Source organism: Pleurodeles waltl, chromosome 4_2, assembly GCF_031143425.1.
Source record: "Pleurodeles waltl isolate 20211129_DDA chromosome 4_2, aPleWal1.hap1.20221129, whole genome shotgun sequence".
NCBI classification, from domain to species: Eukaryota; Metazoa; Chordata; class Amphibia; order Caudata; family Salamandridae; genus Pleurodeles; species Pleurodeles waltl.
In genome coordinates this window covers 71459545-71474900 of record NC_090443.1, presented here as the reverse complement: position 1 = coordinate 71474900, position 15356 = coordinate 71459545, and the positions used below count along the sequence as shown (strand labels likewise).

The window sequence follows — 15356 nt, the reverse complement described above, 5'->3', positions numbered from 1 at the left end:
TTTTATGATTCTTTAATTTACATCTGAAAATAATGAAGCTGCACAAATCCAAACATTCCTGTACAGTCAGAGCAACTGATTGCTATGTATTCATAAGATATTTTTTATACCAAGTATGTCTACTTCCCTCCCCACAATCAAATAAGAATCTTCTACAGTAACTCTGAAAGCTGGTCTATGCTCCCAAAGAAGAAACCTGCACACTTTTGTTACTCTTCCATATTTTGTAGCTCTCTATTATTGTTTTTATGTTATGTTATTTGGGAAGCACTCCTATGGTCACGCCATTAAGTCAAACTACTTAGAAACTAACACAAACTCCCAGTTTAGGTAATACTGTGATCTCTGTGGAAGCCTGAATTTTGTTACACTTACCTTTTTCATTCCCATGCCTTCACCTCCTTGCCTAGAGCAGATGATAGCAGAAGGCATTGATCCTTTCATTTTCCTAGAACTACAGATTGGGCCAGGTGGTCATCCATCAAGATAGAAGGCTCTTCTTTAAGAGTTCTGTATTTTGAGTCTAGCAAATTGATGTAGATGTTTCAAAGTGAAGCCTAGTTCAAACTGCCCTAGAACTTTCCAGAGGTGTCGCCTTACAGACCAAAAATGTTGGTCAGTGGGAGGCAGTGTCTTAATAATAATGAAGTAACCAGCGTATAAGGAGGAACAAGATACTGTGCTAAAATAGCTCCAGACATTACTAAAAAGATACTTTTTGCAGTATGAAGAAGATCATGCACCCCTTCAAAATTGGGAGGATAATGAAAATGTCACTTACCCAGTGTACATCTGTTCGTGGCATCAGTCGCAGTAGATTCGCATGTTCTGCAATAGCTCGCCATCTGGTGTTGGGCCGGAGTGTTACAAGTTGTTTTTCTTCGAAGAAGTCTTTCGAGTCACGGGACCGAGTGACTCCTCCTTTTGTCTCCATTGCGCATGGGCGTCGACTCCATCTTCGATTGTTTTTCCCCGCAGAGGGTGAGGTAGGAGTTGAATTGTAGTAATAGTGCCCATGCAATGGAGTGACTAAGTATGCACCTATTTAAGGTTGAGATGACACATATATAAATAATTGAAGGTAACTTCCAAACTGCTACAGGCTCCCGGGGAGGCGGGTGGGCACATGCGAATCTACTGCGACTGATGCCACGAACAGATGTACACTGGGTAAGTGACATTTTCAGTTCGATGGCATCTGTCGCTGTAGATACGCATGTTCTGCATAGACTAGTAAGCAGTTATTTCCCCAAAAGCGGTGGATCAGCCTGTAGGAGTGGAAGTAGTCTGAAATAATGTTCTTAATACAGCTTGACCTACTGTGGCTTGTTGTGCGGATAACACGTCTACACAGTAGTGCTTGGTGAATGTGTGAGGCGTAGACCATGTGGCTGCCTTACATATTTCTTGCATTGGGATGTTTCCTAGAAAGGCCATGGTAGCACCTTTCTTTCTGGTTGAGTGTGCCCTTGGTGTAATGGGCAGCTGTCGTTTAGCTTTAAGGTAGCAGATTTGGATGCATTTAACTATCCATCTGGCTATACCTTGTTTTGAAATTGGGTTTCCTGCATGAGGTTTTTGAAATGCAATAAAGAGTTGTTTAGTCTTTCTGATGTTTTTTGTTCTGTCAATGTAATACATCAATGCTCTTTTGACATCTAATGTATGTAGTGCCCTTTCAGCTACGGTATCTGGCTGTGGAAAGAACACTGGAAGTTCCACTGTTTGATTTAGATGGAACGGTGAAATAACCTTTGGCAAAAATTTAGGATTGGTCCTTAGGACGACTTTATTTTTGTGTAGTTGTATAAAAGGTTCCTGTATTGTAAACGCCTGAATCTCGCTTACTCTTCTTAGGGAAGTAATGGCGATGAGAAATGCCACCTTCCAGGTTAGGAACTGTATGTCGCAGGAGTGCATGGGTTCAAAAGGTGGACCCATAAGTCTAGTTAGGACAACATTTAGGTTCCATAAAGGAACAGGTAGTGTTCTTGGTGGTATAATTCTCCTAAGGCCCTCCATGAATGCTTTAATGACTGGTATCTTATATAGGGAAGTTGAATAGGTAGTCTGCAGGTATGCAGATATTGCTGCAAGGTGTATTTTAATGGAAGAGAAAGCTAGGTTAGATTTTTGTAAGTGAAGCAAGTAACCCACTACATGTTCTGGAGTTGTGTGTAATGGTTGTATTTGATTAATATGGCAGTAGCAAACAAACCTCTTCCATTTACTTGCATAACAGTGCCTGGTGGATGGCCTTCTGGCTTGTTTTATGACTTCCATACATTCTTGGGTAAGTTGTAAGTGCCCGAATTCTAGGATTTCAGGAGCCAGATTGCTAGATTCAGCGATGCTGGATCTGGGTGTCTGATCTTTTGGTTGTGCTGTGTCAACAGATCTGGCCTGTTGGGCAATTTGATGCAGGGTACCACTGATAGGTCTAGCAGCGTTGTGTACCAGGGTTGCCTTGCCCAAGTTGGTGCTATCAATATGAGTTTGAGTTTGCTTTGACTGAGTTTGTTTACCAGGTAAGGAAGGAGAGGGAGAGGAGGAAAAGCGTAAGCAAATATCCCTGACCAGTTCATCCATAGGGCATTGCCTTGGGATTGTTTGTGTGGGTATCTGGATGCGAAGTTTTGGCATTTTGCGTTCTCCCTTGTCGCAAACAAGTCTATCTGAGGTGTTCCCCAGAGTTTGAAATAAGTGTTCAGAATTTGGGGGTGAATTTCCCATTCGTGGACCTGTTGATGATCTCGAGAGAGATTGTCTGCGAGTTGATTTTGGATCCCTGGTATAAACTGTGCTATTAGGCGAATTTGGTTGTGAATTGCCCAATGCCAAATTTTTTGTGCTAGCAGGCTTAACTGCGTGGAGTGCGTCCCCCCCTGCTTGTTTAGATAATACATTGTTGTCATGTTGTCTGTTTTGACGAGAATGTATTTGTGAACTATTATTGGTTGGAAGGCTTTTAGTGCTTGAAAAACTGCTAGAAGTTCTAGGTGATTGATATGCAGTTTTGTTTGATGTACGTTCCATTGTCCTTGTATGCTGTGTTGATGGAGGTGTGCTCCCCACCCTGTCATGGAAGCATCTGTTGTTATTACGTATTGTGGCACTGGGTCTTGGAAAGGCCGCCCCTTGTTTAAATTTATGTTGTTCCACCACAGAAGCGAGAGGTAAGTTTGGCGGTCTATTAACACCAGATCTAGAAGGTGACCCTGTGCTTGAGACCACTGTGATGCTAGGCATTGTTGTAAGGGCCTCATGTGCAGTCTTGCGTTTGGGACAATGGCTATGCATGAAGACATCATGCCTAGGAGTTGTAATACCATCTTTGCCTGTATCTTTTGTGTTGGATACATGCGCTGTATGATGGTGTTGAAATTTAGAATTCTTTGTGGACTTGGAGTGGCTACTCCCTTTGATGTGTCTATTATGGCTCCTAGGTATTGTTGTACCTTGCGCGGCAGAATGTTGGATTTTGTGAAATTGACGGTGAACCCGAGTTTGAAGAGGGTTTGTATGATCTGATTTGTGTGATTTGAGCACTGTATGAACGAATGGGCCTTGATTAGCCAGTCGTCCAAATATGGGAACACATGTATTTGCTGCCTTCTTATGTGTGCAGCGACTACCGCTAGACATTTGGTAAAGACTCTTGGTGCGGTTGTTAATCCGAAAGGCAGTACCTTGAATTGGTAATGTATTCCTTTGAATACAAACCTTAGGTATTTCCTGTGCGATGGGTGTATTGGTATATGGAAATAAGCATCCTTGAGGTCTAAAGTTGCCATGTAGTCGTGTAGTTTTAGCAATGGCAATACTTCTTGTAGTGTGACCATGTGGAAGTGGTCTGATTTGATGAAAGTGTTCACTACTCTGAGGTCTAGGATTGGTCTCAGTGTTTTGTCCTTCTTTGGTATCAGAAAGTACAGTGAGTAAACTCCTGTGTTTATTTGTGTGTTTGGCACTAATTCGATTGCATTCTTTTGCAATAGTGCCTGCACTTCTATCTCCAGGAGATTGGAATGGTGTGTTGTTAAATTTTGTGCTTTTGGTGGTATGTTTGGAGGGAATTGTAGAAATTCTATGCAATAACCATGTTGGATAATTGCTAGAACCCAAGTGTCTGTAGTGATTTTCTCCCATGCTTTGTAATAATGACCTATTCTTCCCCCCACTGGTGTTGTGTGGAGGGGGTGAGTGACATGTGAGTCACTGTTTAGTAGTAGGGGTTTTGGGGCTTTGAAATCTTCCTCTATTTCTAGGGAATTGCCCTCCTCTATATTGTCCCCGAAAACCTCCTCTATACTGTCCCTGGTAACTGGACGGTGTGGCTTGTGAGGTGCTGGCTTGTGTGCTTTGACCCCGAAACCCCCCTCGAAAGGGCGTTTTACGGAATGTGCTGTAATTCCCTCTGCTCTGCGGGGAGTAGAGTGCGCCCATGGCTTTGGCAGTGTCCGTATCTTTTTTGAGTTTCTCAAGCGCTGTGGCCACTTCTGGACCGAACAGTTCTTTTTCATTAAAAGGCATATTGAGAACTGCTTGTTGAATCTCTGGTTTAAATCCAGACGTTCGGAGCCATGCATGCCTTCTGATAGTTACAGATGTATTAATTGTCCGTGCAGCTGTATCTGCAGCGTCCATGGAGGAGCGGATCTGGTTGTTGGAGATGGCCTGTCCCTCCTCAACCACTTGTTTTGCCCTATTTTGTAAGTCCTTGGGCAGATGTTCAATGAGATGTTGCATCTCGTCCCAGTGGGCTCTGTCATAGCACGCAAGTAGTGCCTGGGAGTTCGCGATGCGCCACTGGTTTGCAGCTTGTGCTGCGACTCTTTTACCAGCTGCATCGAACTTGCGGCTTTCTTTATCTGGGGGTGGTGCATCTCCAGATGTGTGAGAGTTGGCCCTTTTCCTAGCTGCTCCTACAACGACAGTCTGGTGGCAGCTGTGTAGTGATGAAAACCGGGTCCGTAGGAGGCGGCTTATACTTTTTTTCCACCCTTGGTGTGATTGCCCTACTTTTGACCGGCTCCTTAAAGATGTCTTTTGCGTGCCGGAGCATACCAGGGAGCATAGGCAGGCTTTGGTATGAGCTGTGGGTGGAGGAGAGTGTGTTGAATAAGAAATCATCCTCGACCTGTTCTGAGTGGAGGCTTACGTGGTGAAATTGTGCTGCTCTAGCCACCACTTGAGAGTACGCGGTGCTGTCTTCTGGTGGAGATGGCTTTGTAGGGTATGCCTCCGGACTGTTATCTGACACTGGGGCGTCGTATAGGTCCCATGCGTCCTGATCTTGGTCACCCTGGCTCATGGTGGTGTGAGCTGGGGAGTGTGATGGAGTTTGTGCTGGTGAAACGTTAATCACGGGCGGAGGAGAGGGTGGTGGTGTAACTCTTTTCACCACTTTTGGTTGTGGTGTTTGTTCCGTCTGGAACTCCAACCTTCTCTTTCTCCTAATGGGGGGAAGGGTGCTTATTTTTCCTGTCCCCTGCTGAATGAAGATACGCTTTTGCGTATGGTCCACATCAGTTGCTTGTAGCTCTTCCTCAAACCTATGCTTCTGCATTTGGGAGGTTAGCGAGTGCTCTTCTGTATAAGAGCCTGAAGCTGGGTCGCTTGCAGTTTGTTTCGGCATCGAAACTTTGTCTGCGTGTTTTTTCGGCTCCGAGGTGACTTTTTTCCTTTTCGGGGCCGAAACCTCTCGGCGTCGATCTGTTTCGGTGCCGCTGTCTCTGCGTCGAGCCGTTTCCACACCGGCATCTCGGTGTCGAGGCTTGTCTCCAGCACTTTCTCGGTCCCGAGAAGGCTGCGTGCCGGTGTCTCGACCGGAGTCGGACGATCTCGGCACTGTTTGGGCCTTTTTCGGTGCCGACGGTCGGTCACCGAATTTATGGGTCGAGCCATGGCCTGGTGGCAGTGGCGTCCCCTGGGCCTTGTAAATGTTCCTCTGAGTGGATTTCGACGTTTTACTCACGGTTTGTGTATCGTCGAATCCTTCGGAGTCTGAGTCTTGGATCGAGAAGGTACCTTCCTCTTCCTGTTCCTCGAACTCCCGTTGGGCTGTCGGTGCGGACGCCATCTGAAGTCTTCTGGCTCGACGGTCTCGGAGTGTTTTTCGGGACCGGAACGCACGACAGGCCTCGCAGGTGTCTTCGCTGTGCTCAGGTGACAGGCACAGGTTGCAGACCAAGTGTTGGTCTGTGTAGGGGTATTTATTGTGGCATTTGGGGCAGAAACGGAACGGGGTCCGTTCCATCGGCGTTCTTCAGCACGCGGTCGGGCCGACCAGGCCCCGACGGAGGATCGAAAAACTACCCCGAAGGGCACTGGAGCTCTTCGATCTTCGATGCGGTGTGGAATCTAAGTACGCCGATCCCGAACGCAACAATACCGACGAAAATCTTCCGAAATTAGCAAATTTTCCGTTCCGAAACTCGGAGCGACAGGAACACGTCCGAACCCGATGGCGGAAAAAAAACAATCGAAGATGGAGTCGACGCCCATGCGCAATGGAGACAAAAGGAGGAGTCACTCGGTCCCGTGACTCGAAAGACTTCTTCGAAGAAAAACAACTTGTAACACTCCGGCCCAACACCAGATGGCGAGCTATTGCAGAACATGCGTATCTACAGCGACAGATGCCATCGAACATCGGTTTTCACTTTGTTTATTTGATTGAGAAAGAAAAACAGGTTGTTTTCTTAAGGGAAACATTTCCAGTGTAGAAGGTGGCTCAGATGTCCTGGGAACAGTAACCGGTGCCGGTCTTGGCACATATATGTTTTCTGTGAATGTGGTTACCAAATTATCAGGGAAATATTCACGATTAGGCAGCATCCGTAATATTTTAGGCAACATACCTTTACATTCTAGATATTACTGATCTGAACTAACCATTTAAGATTTAGCCCAATCCGGCAGTATAACAAAGCTGCTGACAAAAATGGGGCCAAAATCATAAGGTTTATGGCATAGTAGAAACCAACGTGTTAATAACACAAATGCCAGTCAAAGGCCCTGTGTAAGGAGGCAAAGTCCTGTTTTGTAAAAAAGACTGTCCTAAATAAGAATTTCGCTCCAGACCTCCGAGGGCAATCGCCTCAACCTCATTACATGGAGCTCAGTGCAACTGCTTGTGGAGGTATTGTAATATATAGAATAGCAATACCTCAAATTCCCCATTAGAGAAAATGTTTCTAGACTCCATGGCATGATGCTGTAGAAGGCATATCAAATCAGCCAACCAGTGGTAGAACATGATGTACCAGTCTCTGAGATCTGCGGTCACTTCTTTTCTCCTTTTTGTCTTCATTGTTCTGATAGAATTGCTTAAAGCATGTCTTAAAAGCAAAACCCAAGGTAGAGTATGGTGTTTCAGCATCTCTGCCAAATTTGGCAGCATTATCATCAGAATGCTGCAAGCCTGTGTGGTGAAAATTCAAGGCATGAGAACCTTTCTACTAAATACACATCAGGAGTGAGTAAGTCAACCACTACCACAGGACCTCCATCCTCTTACAGCAAAAGGCTTCTCCTTCAAACAGTAGTTACAAGTGTTTTCACCGGAGGTAGGTTGGATGAATGGACAGTAAAAGGCCCTGGAACAGGGATTTGGTCTTGTTACTGTTACCAACACGCTTCGGTGACTTGTTAACAAAAGGTCTGCTTGGAAGCACGCCATCAACACAGCAGGAATCACTTAAAAGTGCCACTTGTTACTTAAGGTGCCAGACTGTGCTTGTAAGCAGACGTGGTGCAGGAGTTGGTGCACTGTAACTTGCTGACCTCGGGGACGAAAAACCAGACGCTGAAAAAAGCTAATCAAAGTAAAGACACTGACCGGAAAATAAACTGATATTAAACTCACAGACAAGGTAGAGAGACTAAGGAAACCGGTGGAGGAAAAGGAAGGTATTCCACCATAACAGCATAGACTTATCGATAGAGGCAAGCAAATGAATGACCAGAAAACTGCAAATGATTATAAGATCATGGGCTGCTCTTTACTTCACCTTGTGTTTGCATTCTGAGGCAGCATGGAAAGTCAGTAAGAGGCACCCTGGTGGAACCCTGACAAACACCTTGACTGAGTCCCAAAGTTGTCACCACACACTCTTCGTGCTAGTTCTTGCCTGGGCATGCAGAGACAACTGGAGTAAAAATGAAGCGTCAGGCTCTAGTTTGTTGGCACAAAAGGAGTGATTTTGTATTTTTTCCTCCAGGGAGGTGATGGCTTGTCCTGGGTGTGTATTGTGTATGTAAGCATTTCATTTCTGGTGCTGTGAAATCGCTGAGATTTGACTAAAAGTCTTTCTCTTTTGCTCCACCGTGTTACCCTTTTCATTATGTTATTAACTATGTAGGTAAGAATAAAGGAGTTCGTCTTCAACTTCTTGTTTCCATCCAGTCTTTGGCACAGTAGCCCATGAAAGAACAATACAGTCACTGCAGATCTACTTATAGGGACAAAGTCCAGGTGTATATTTCTCTTTTTAATAAATGCCCCTTCAGACAGGAGATGCAGGATCTGTGAGAGCTTACTATGAGAACTGCCTTGCTGCTTGCAAAACGCAGATGAAGCATGTAGTAAATATCAAGTTTGGCAGAAGTATGCACGTGTTTTTTAAGATCCAGTCTCAATGAAAAACTCCATTAAAACACATCCACTTCAAGGGGGAACTGACCCACCTAAAAAAGAGAAAGTGCAGGGTAGGTCAATACCATTCACTTCAAAAGGCAGATTTTTTTTTTAGGTGGGATTTTGAGAGGATTTATTGGTAGCATTGCCCTAGGTCTGCCATCCCAGGTAATTTCCACATAGCTGAAAAAGAGCAGGACTTAACCAATGAGTATCTTCACATCTCTAGTAACATTGGATGATGTTATGAAGTTTCATTTCACTAGGGGAAGTGCTATGCTTTCTGAATAGCACTTGGTGCGGGGCTATATTAGCAGAACACAAAAAGTTAATTATAGTTACTACCATTTTTAAACTACAAGATGTGTACGCCATTTAGAATTCCAGGATTCCCAGTTCCGTGGTGGAAAATCATTAAAAAGCATGTTACACTTTGAAACATCCAATGCTGGATAACAGAAATGTGGTACATATGTTTAAACGCATATTATCTTTTAAATGTATGTAAACACCGAACTATATAACATGCCACAATGGAAAACTTGAGTTCAGTCTTTACAAACGTTATAAACAACATTAGTTAACGTGTGTGGATTTTAGCCTTCCATAACCGCAACTGACTAAATTTTGTCATGTGTCCATTAAATCCATTGTAGGAAGTTGGCTCCGTATGCACTATTTCAAACTAAGGAATAGTATGCACAGAGTCCAAGGGTTTCCCTTAGGGGTAAGATAGTGGCAAAAAGAGATAATACTAATGCTCTATTTTGTGGTAGTGTGGTCGAGCAGTAGGCTTATCAAAGGAGTAGTGTTAAGCATTTGTTGTACACACACACAAGCAATAAATGAGGAACACACACTCAAAGACAATTCCAGGCCAATAGGTTTTTGTATAGAAAAATATATTTTCTTAGTTTATTTAAAGAACCACAGGTTCACATTTTACATGTAATACTTTAAATGAAAGGTATTGCAGGTAGGTACTTTAGGAACTTTGAATAATCAAAATAGCATATACACTTTTCACATAAATCACATATAGCTATTTTAAAACTAGACAGTGCAATTTTCAACAGTTCCTAGGGGGAGTAAGAGTTTGTTAGTTTTTGCAGGCAAGTAAACCACCTACGGGGTTCAAGTTTGGGTCCCAGGTAGCCCACCATTGGGGGTTCAGAGTAACCCCAAAGTTACCACACCATCAGCTCAGGGCCGGTCAGGTGCAGAGGTCAAAGTGGTGCCCAAAACGCATAGGCTTCAATGGAGAAGGGGGTGCCCCGGTTCCAGTCTGCCAGCAGGTAAGTACCCGCGTCTTCGGAGGGCCGACCAGGGGGGTTTTGTAGGGCACCGGGGGGGACACAAGTTCACACAGAAAGTACACCCTCAGCGGCACAGGGGCAGCCGGGTGCAGTGTGCAAACAAGCATCAGGTTTTCAATGGAAATCAATGGGAGACCAAGGTGTCTCTTCAGCGATGCAGGCAGGCAAGGGGGGGGGGGGGGGGCTCCTCGGGGTAGCCACCACCTGGGAAAGGGAGAGGGCCTCCTGGGGGTCACTCCTGCACTGGAGTTCGGATCCTTCAGGTCCTGGGGGCTGCAGGTGCAGAGTCTTTACCAGGCGTAGGGATCTGAGGAGCCGGCAGTCGCGGTCAGGGGGAGCCTCGGGATTCCCTCTGCAGGCGTCGCTGTGGGGGCTCAGGGGGGGGGGCCACTCTGGCTACTCACGGTCTCGCAGTCACCGGGGAGTCCTCCCTGAAGTGTTTGTTCTCCACAAGTCGAGCCGGGGGCATCGGGTGCAGAGTAGCAAGTCTCACGCTTCCGCCAGGAAACGCAAGTTGGTTTAAAGTTGCTCCTTTGTAACAAAGTTGCAGTCTTGGGTGAACAGAGCCGCTGTCCTCAGGAGTTCTTGGTCCTTCGAGAGCAGGGCAGTCCTCTGAGGATTCAGAGGTCGCTGGTCACTGGGGAAAGCGTCGCTGGAGCAGTGTCTTTAGAAGTGGGGAGACAGGCCGGTAGAGCTGGGGCCAAAGCAGTTGGTGTCTCCGTCTTCTCTGCAGGGTTTTTCAGCTTAGCAGTCCTCTTCTTCTTAGGTTGCAGGAATCGGAGTTCCTAGGTTCTGGGGAGCCCCTAAATACAGAATTTAGGGGTGCGTTTAGGTCAGGGAGGGCAGTAGCCAATGGCTACTAGCCCTGAGGGTGGCTACACCCTCTTTGTGCCTCCTCCCAAGGGGAGGGGGTCACATTCCTATCCCTATTGGGGGAATCCTCCATCTGCAAGATGGAGGATTTCTAAAAGTCAGAGTCACCTCAGCTCAGGTTGTCTTAGGGGCTGTCCTGACTGGCCAGTGACGACTCCTTGTTTTTATCATTATGTCCTCCGGCCTTGCCGCCAAAAATGGGGCCGTGGCCAGAGGGTCCGGGCAACTCCACTAGCTGGAATGCCCTGGGGTGCTGAAAAAAAGGGGGTGAACCTTTGAGGCTCACCGCCAGGTGTTACAGTTCCTGCAAGGGGGAGGTGATAAGCATCTCCACCCAGTACAGGCTTTGTTACTAGCCACAGAGTGACAAAGGCACTCTCCCCATGTGGCCAGCAACATGTCTCGAGTGTGGCAGGCTGCTATAACCAGTCAGCCTACACGGGTAGTTGGTTAAGGTTTCAGGGGGCACCTCTAACGTGCCCTCTGGGGTGTATGTTACAATAAAATGTACACTGGCATCAGTGTGCATTTATTGTGCTGAGAAGTTTGATACCAAACTTCCCAGTTTTCAGTGTAGCCATTATGGTGCTGTGGAGTTCGTGCATGACAGACTCCCGGACCATATATTCTTATGGCTACCCTGCACTTACAATGTCTAAGGTTTTGCTTAGACACTGTAGGGGCACAGTGCTCATGCACTGGTGCTCTCACCTATGGTATAGTGCACCCTGCCTTAGGGCTGTAAGGCCTGCTAGAGGGGTGACTTACCTATACTGCATAGGCAGTGTGAGGTTGGAATGGCACCCTGAGGGGAGTGCCATGTCGACTGACTTGTTTTGTCCTCACCAGCACACACAAGCTGGCAAGCAGTGTGTCTGTACTGAGTGAGGGGTCCCCAGGGTGGCATAGGATATGCTGCAGCCCTTAGAGACCTTCCCTGGCATCAGGGCCCTTGGTACCAGGGGTACCAGTTACAAGGGACTTATCTGGATGCCAGGGTGTGCCAATTGTGGAAACAAAAGTACAGGTTAGGGAAAGAACACTGGTGCTGGGGCCTGGTTAGCAGGCCTCAGCACACTTTCAAATCAAAACTTAGCATCAGCAAAGGCAAAAAGTCAGGGGGTAACCATGCCAAGGAGGCATTTCCTTACATCCATGCTATCTCCTTACTCAGTAAAAGACTGTTTACAGTACACAATTCCAGCTAAGTATGACAGAGAATGCATGGCTATTTTCTAAAGCTGATCACTATGTTTACTATTGTACCAGTAAATCACCAACCGAGTCTGATGAATCTACCATCAGCAATAGGAAATATTAGCTTGCTATGTATTAACTTGATTTGATTTCTTGAAGGAAAATACATTTGGGTGGTTTGTGGAGTGGACCTAAAAGACATGCCTCCAAGGAAAGGAAAAAAAAAAACCTTAAGAGCCACTATTTTTAAGAACTTTCCTGCTGGCACAAGCATAGAGTAAAAATCAATGGTGAATGCCAATAAGAGCAAGACTTTTCTTATCCAAGTGTACAGAGTACTTTCAGAGCTCTCTGAACACCTTTGACACCTCTAAGCACGCACCTGGAGGGAAAAAAGTCAAAATGACTGACAGTTCCAAAAGATTGGGTACAAAAGGAAGACACTTAAACATAATTTATTTAATAAAATCATAACAATATAGGCAGATAAAAATGTGATACTCCCTTCTTTAGCTGTAGAAGAAGTGACATGCAATTACCTGGCAGTGCGGAGGAGTGCCAAGGCCTCTGCTCCTCTATTGGCAAATAGCCCTTCCTGGATCCTCACCATGGCCTCTGTCCGCTGCTCCTCAACCGGGATCTCTGAGGCAGCGTCAAAAGGCATCACTTTTTCAGGGAGGCTAACCAATCCCTAAAAAAAGATTCACAAGAATCCATTCAGGCCACTGCTCTTAAAGGCATTTCTTGGAGTTAAACAGATTGGTACAAAGTCTTAACATTAAGTGCGGTGCTTCACTCCAGTGGAATAAAAAAAAAAAAAAAAAACTTTGATGGAAGATGAGGGTGGAGAGTCTTTTGATGAAGGCACCCAATGTAGTATTGAATGCTTGGCCTACCAGACAAACATGCACTGTTCTGGCAGGCCACAAAGTCAAAATATTTTGATTATAAGCATACGCAAATGTTGTGTAATATTCATTGTTTTAATGTCACTTTAATGTAATAAGAAAAGGAAAAAAGTCTACTTTCTATTAAAGAGGCATCAGTCAACTAAGTCCGAAATCTCTCAGTATATGGTGACAGTAATCACTGATATACATACACCGTCTCGAGCCTTGTCCGGTGGCCCTAAAAAGCGTTTCTACCCAGCCTTCTGCAGACCTGCTACGTCTATGTGAATACTCGTTTTTGTTACTGCAGTGCATCAGTGCTCCAAAGCGGTTTCTTGCTGCCTCTACACGCTCCCAAGAAAATATTTTGTTTTAAACGTATCTTTATTGATCGTATCAAAATTCAACATAGAGTATTTTACCTGTATAATTAGAGTGCTCAACACTTCTGGTCAGAAATAACTGATTCATCATTATGATTTATAGTTTAGCTTACAGCTTTACTTGACAGTCACTATGGATCCTGTACATTGTTTACCAAACGTAGAGGTCTTGTAGGGTAGATCCATCTAACAACCAGCATTCGTTTATTTCCATGACCTCCATAATTTTCTGCTTGTTCTACTATATGACAGTTCCCAATCTTGCTTCTGGTAAGGAGACCATTTTAGAGTTTGAAGCCCTAGCAAAGTCTTTTTTCCATTATGTCTTTATCTCTTTCTGCCACCATTCAACCAGTTCTCTAAGCCAAGTCTGTTGACTGGGTCCTCTGGAATCTTCAAACTCCTTGCAATCTGCTGCTTTTTCAACACCAAAGCCAGATCAATGAGGCTAGTTGTCACTTTTTTGGTCTTTGATCTGGCATACAGCCCAGTATACACACATCCAGGGATCTAGGTATGTTTCTCTTGGTCGAGACATTATTCAAATGTCACCTTCCGGACATTATCCAGTTAGGTCACAACATTCCCAAGTCAAGTGGTAGTATGCAGTGTCTAGTTCAATACATCTGGGTCTTTTAGTTTAACCTTATTGTTTTGCTCAGACGTTAAATAGGCGTTATGCACGTAGTATAGGTGAATTAATCTGGATTGTGCACTATGGCGTATTTTAAGGATTATTCACTGTACCATGCCAAATAACTCATCTTCAACAGGTTTCTGAATATCTGTTGCACGGGTTTCCTACTGCAAATCTAAAGAGTAGGTTATGTGGTTCACCAATGCTTGGTAAATTGACATTACTACTTTGGTCTTCCCATTGGTGGTACATAATATTTTCAGCTCCTGATTCCCAGGTGGGTCATTCACTCCCAGCTTCCGTATTGTCACCCTGATAATGGCAAATGCCCATGTGGAATGTCAATCTCTCTTCAGGTTCTCAAGCCCTATCAAAACTCTGGCCTCGTACAGGTTGCTTAGTGTCGCAGTTCCCCTTCCAAGCCATACTGTTATCCCTCTTCAAACTGTCTAATTCTGTAGTATCTATCACCTCCAGGAGGATTTCTGCAGTGTGTAAACTTTGGGTGTGGGTTCTTGCAAGTGCCCTTGTCCAAAAGTGGCAACATACTTAAATTAGCTTCCCCTTTTTGGTTTAAGTAATATCTTAGCAATGTTAGGAGTTTTGATATTTCAAGTGTATTGCCTCCGAGCCTGTACGCTTTCATTCACCCATCTTGTGACGCACTAATAATTTTATTGTAAATGTTGAAATTATATTATAAACAATGTCAAAGAAGATGTCACTACTGATATAATATGTGGGGTAAGCAGCAGTGCATGGCAAGGGTGCGAGTTGCAGTTACCTTAGAGTATGAGTTGTAGTGTTTTGAGATAAGTGTAACTATAAGTGTTGAATTTCTATGGTTTTGTGCATGTGAAATTTGAACCTAACTAAAACGTCCTTCTAACCTTTGGCTTTTACTGAAATTTTAAGTTTTTATTTTTTATTTTTTAAATTCTATTTCCTAACTATAAAGTTCCTGTAGCTTTTTTTTCTGGTGAATTTCTAGGATTTTTTAAAAATGTTAAGTAATATTAAGGTAATCCAACACTGGCCGCGCAAGGCCTCAGGCCGTGCATGGCATGGGTTGGCCATAGGGCCAACCCCACCATAGGCACCCAACTTAGCATTAATAAAAGGGGAGAAGGGCCCACCTTTGGCCCCAGGGACCCCATAGCCTGGTTCCCAACCAATTTGTGAAGTGGGGATGGGGCCCCCTTCCCAGGATCGATTTTGGCCCTGGTGATCCCAACCTCCGAGGCCCACCTAGTCCAAAAAGCAAAGAGGAGAGGGGCCCCAGGTCGATTTTGGCCACAGGGACTCCATCCCCTAGGGCCTGGCCAATTATTGGAAGGGGAGAGAGCTGCGTGGGACCCCATCCCCTCCCCAGACTGATATTGGCCTTGAGGACCCTGTCCTTGGTCACTTGTTCCTAAG

The 15356-nt window shown here is 45.0% G+C and overlaps 1 protein-coding gene across 9 annotated transcripts in view; it reads right to left on the bottom strand.

Annotated features, from left to right (window-relative positions):
* Positions 1-15356, bottom strand: part of TIMELESS (timeless circadian regulator) — a 361230-nt gene that overhangs the window by 214021 nt on the left and 131853 nt on the right. For all 9 annotated transcript variants that reach the window (XM_069230703.1, XM_069230700.1, XM_069230699.1 and 6 more), the window contains exon 14: positions 12567-12718. In XM_069230703.1, coding sequence (XP_069086804.1) covers positions 12567-12718 — 152 coding nt within the window. The remainder of the gene's footprint in view (positions 1-12566; positions 12719-15356) is intronic.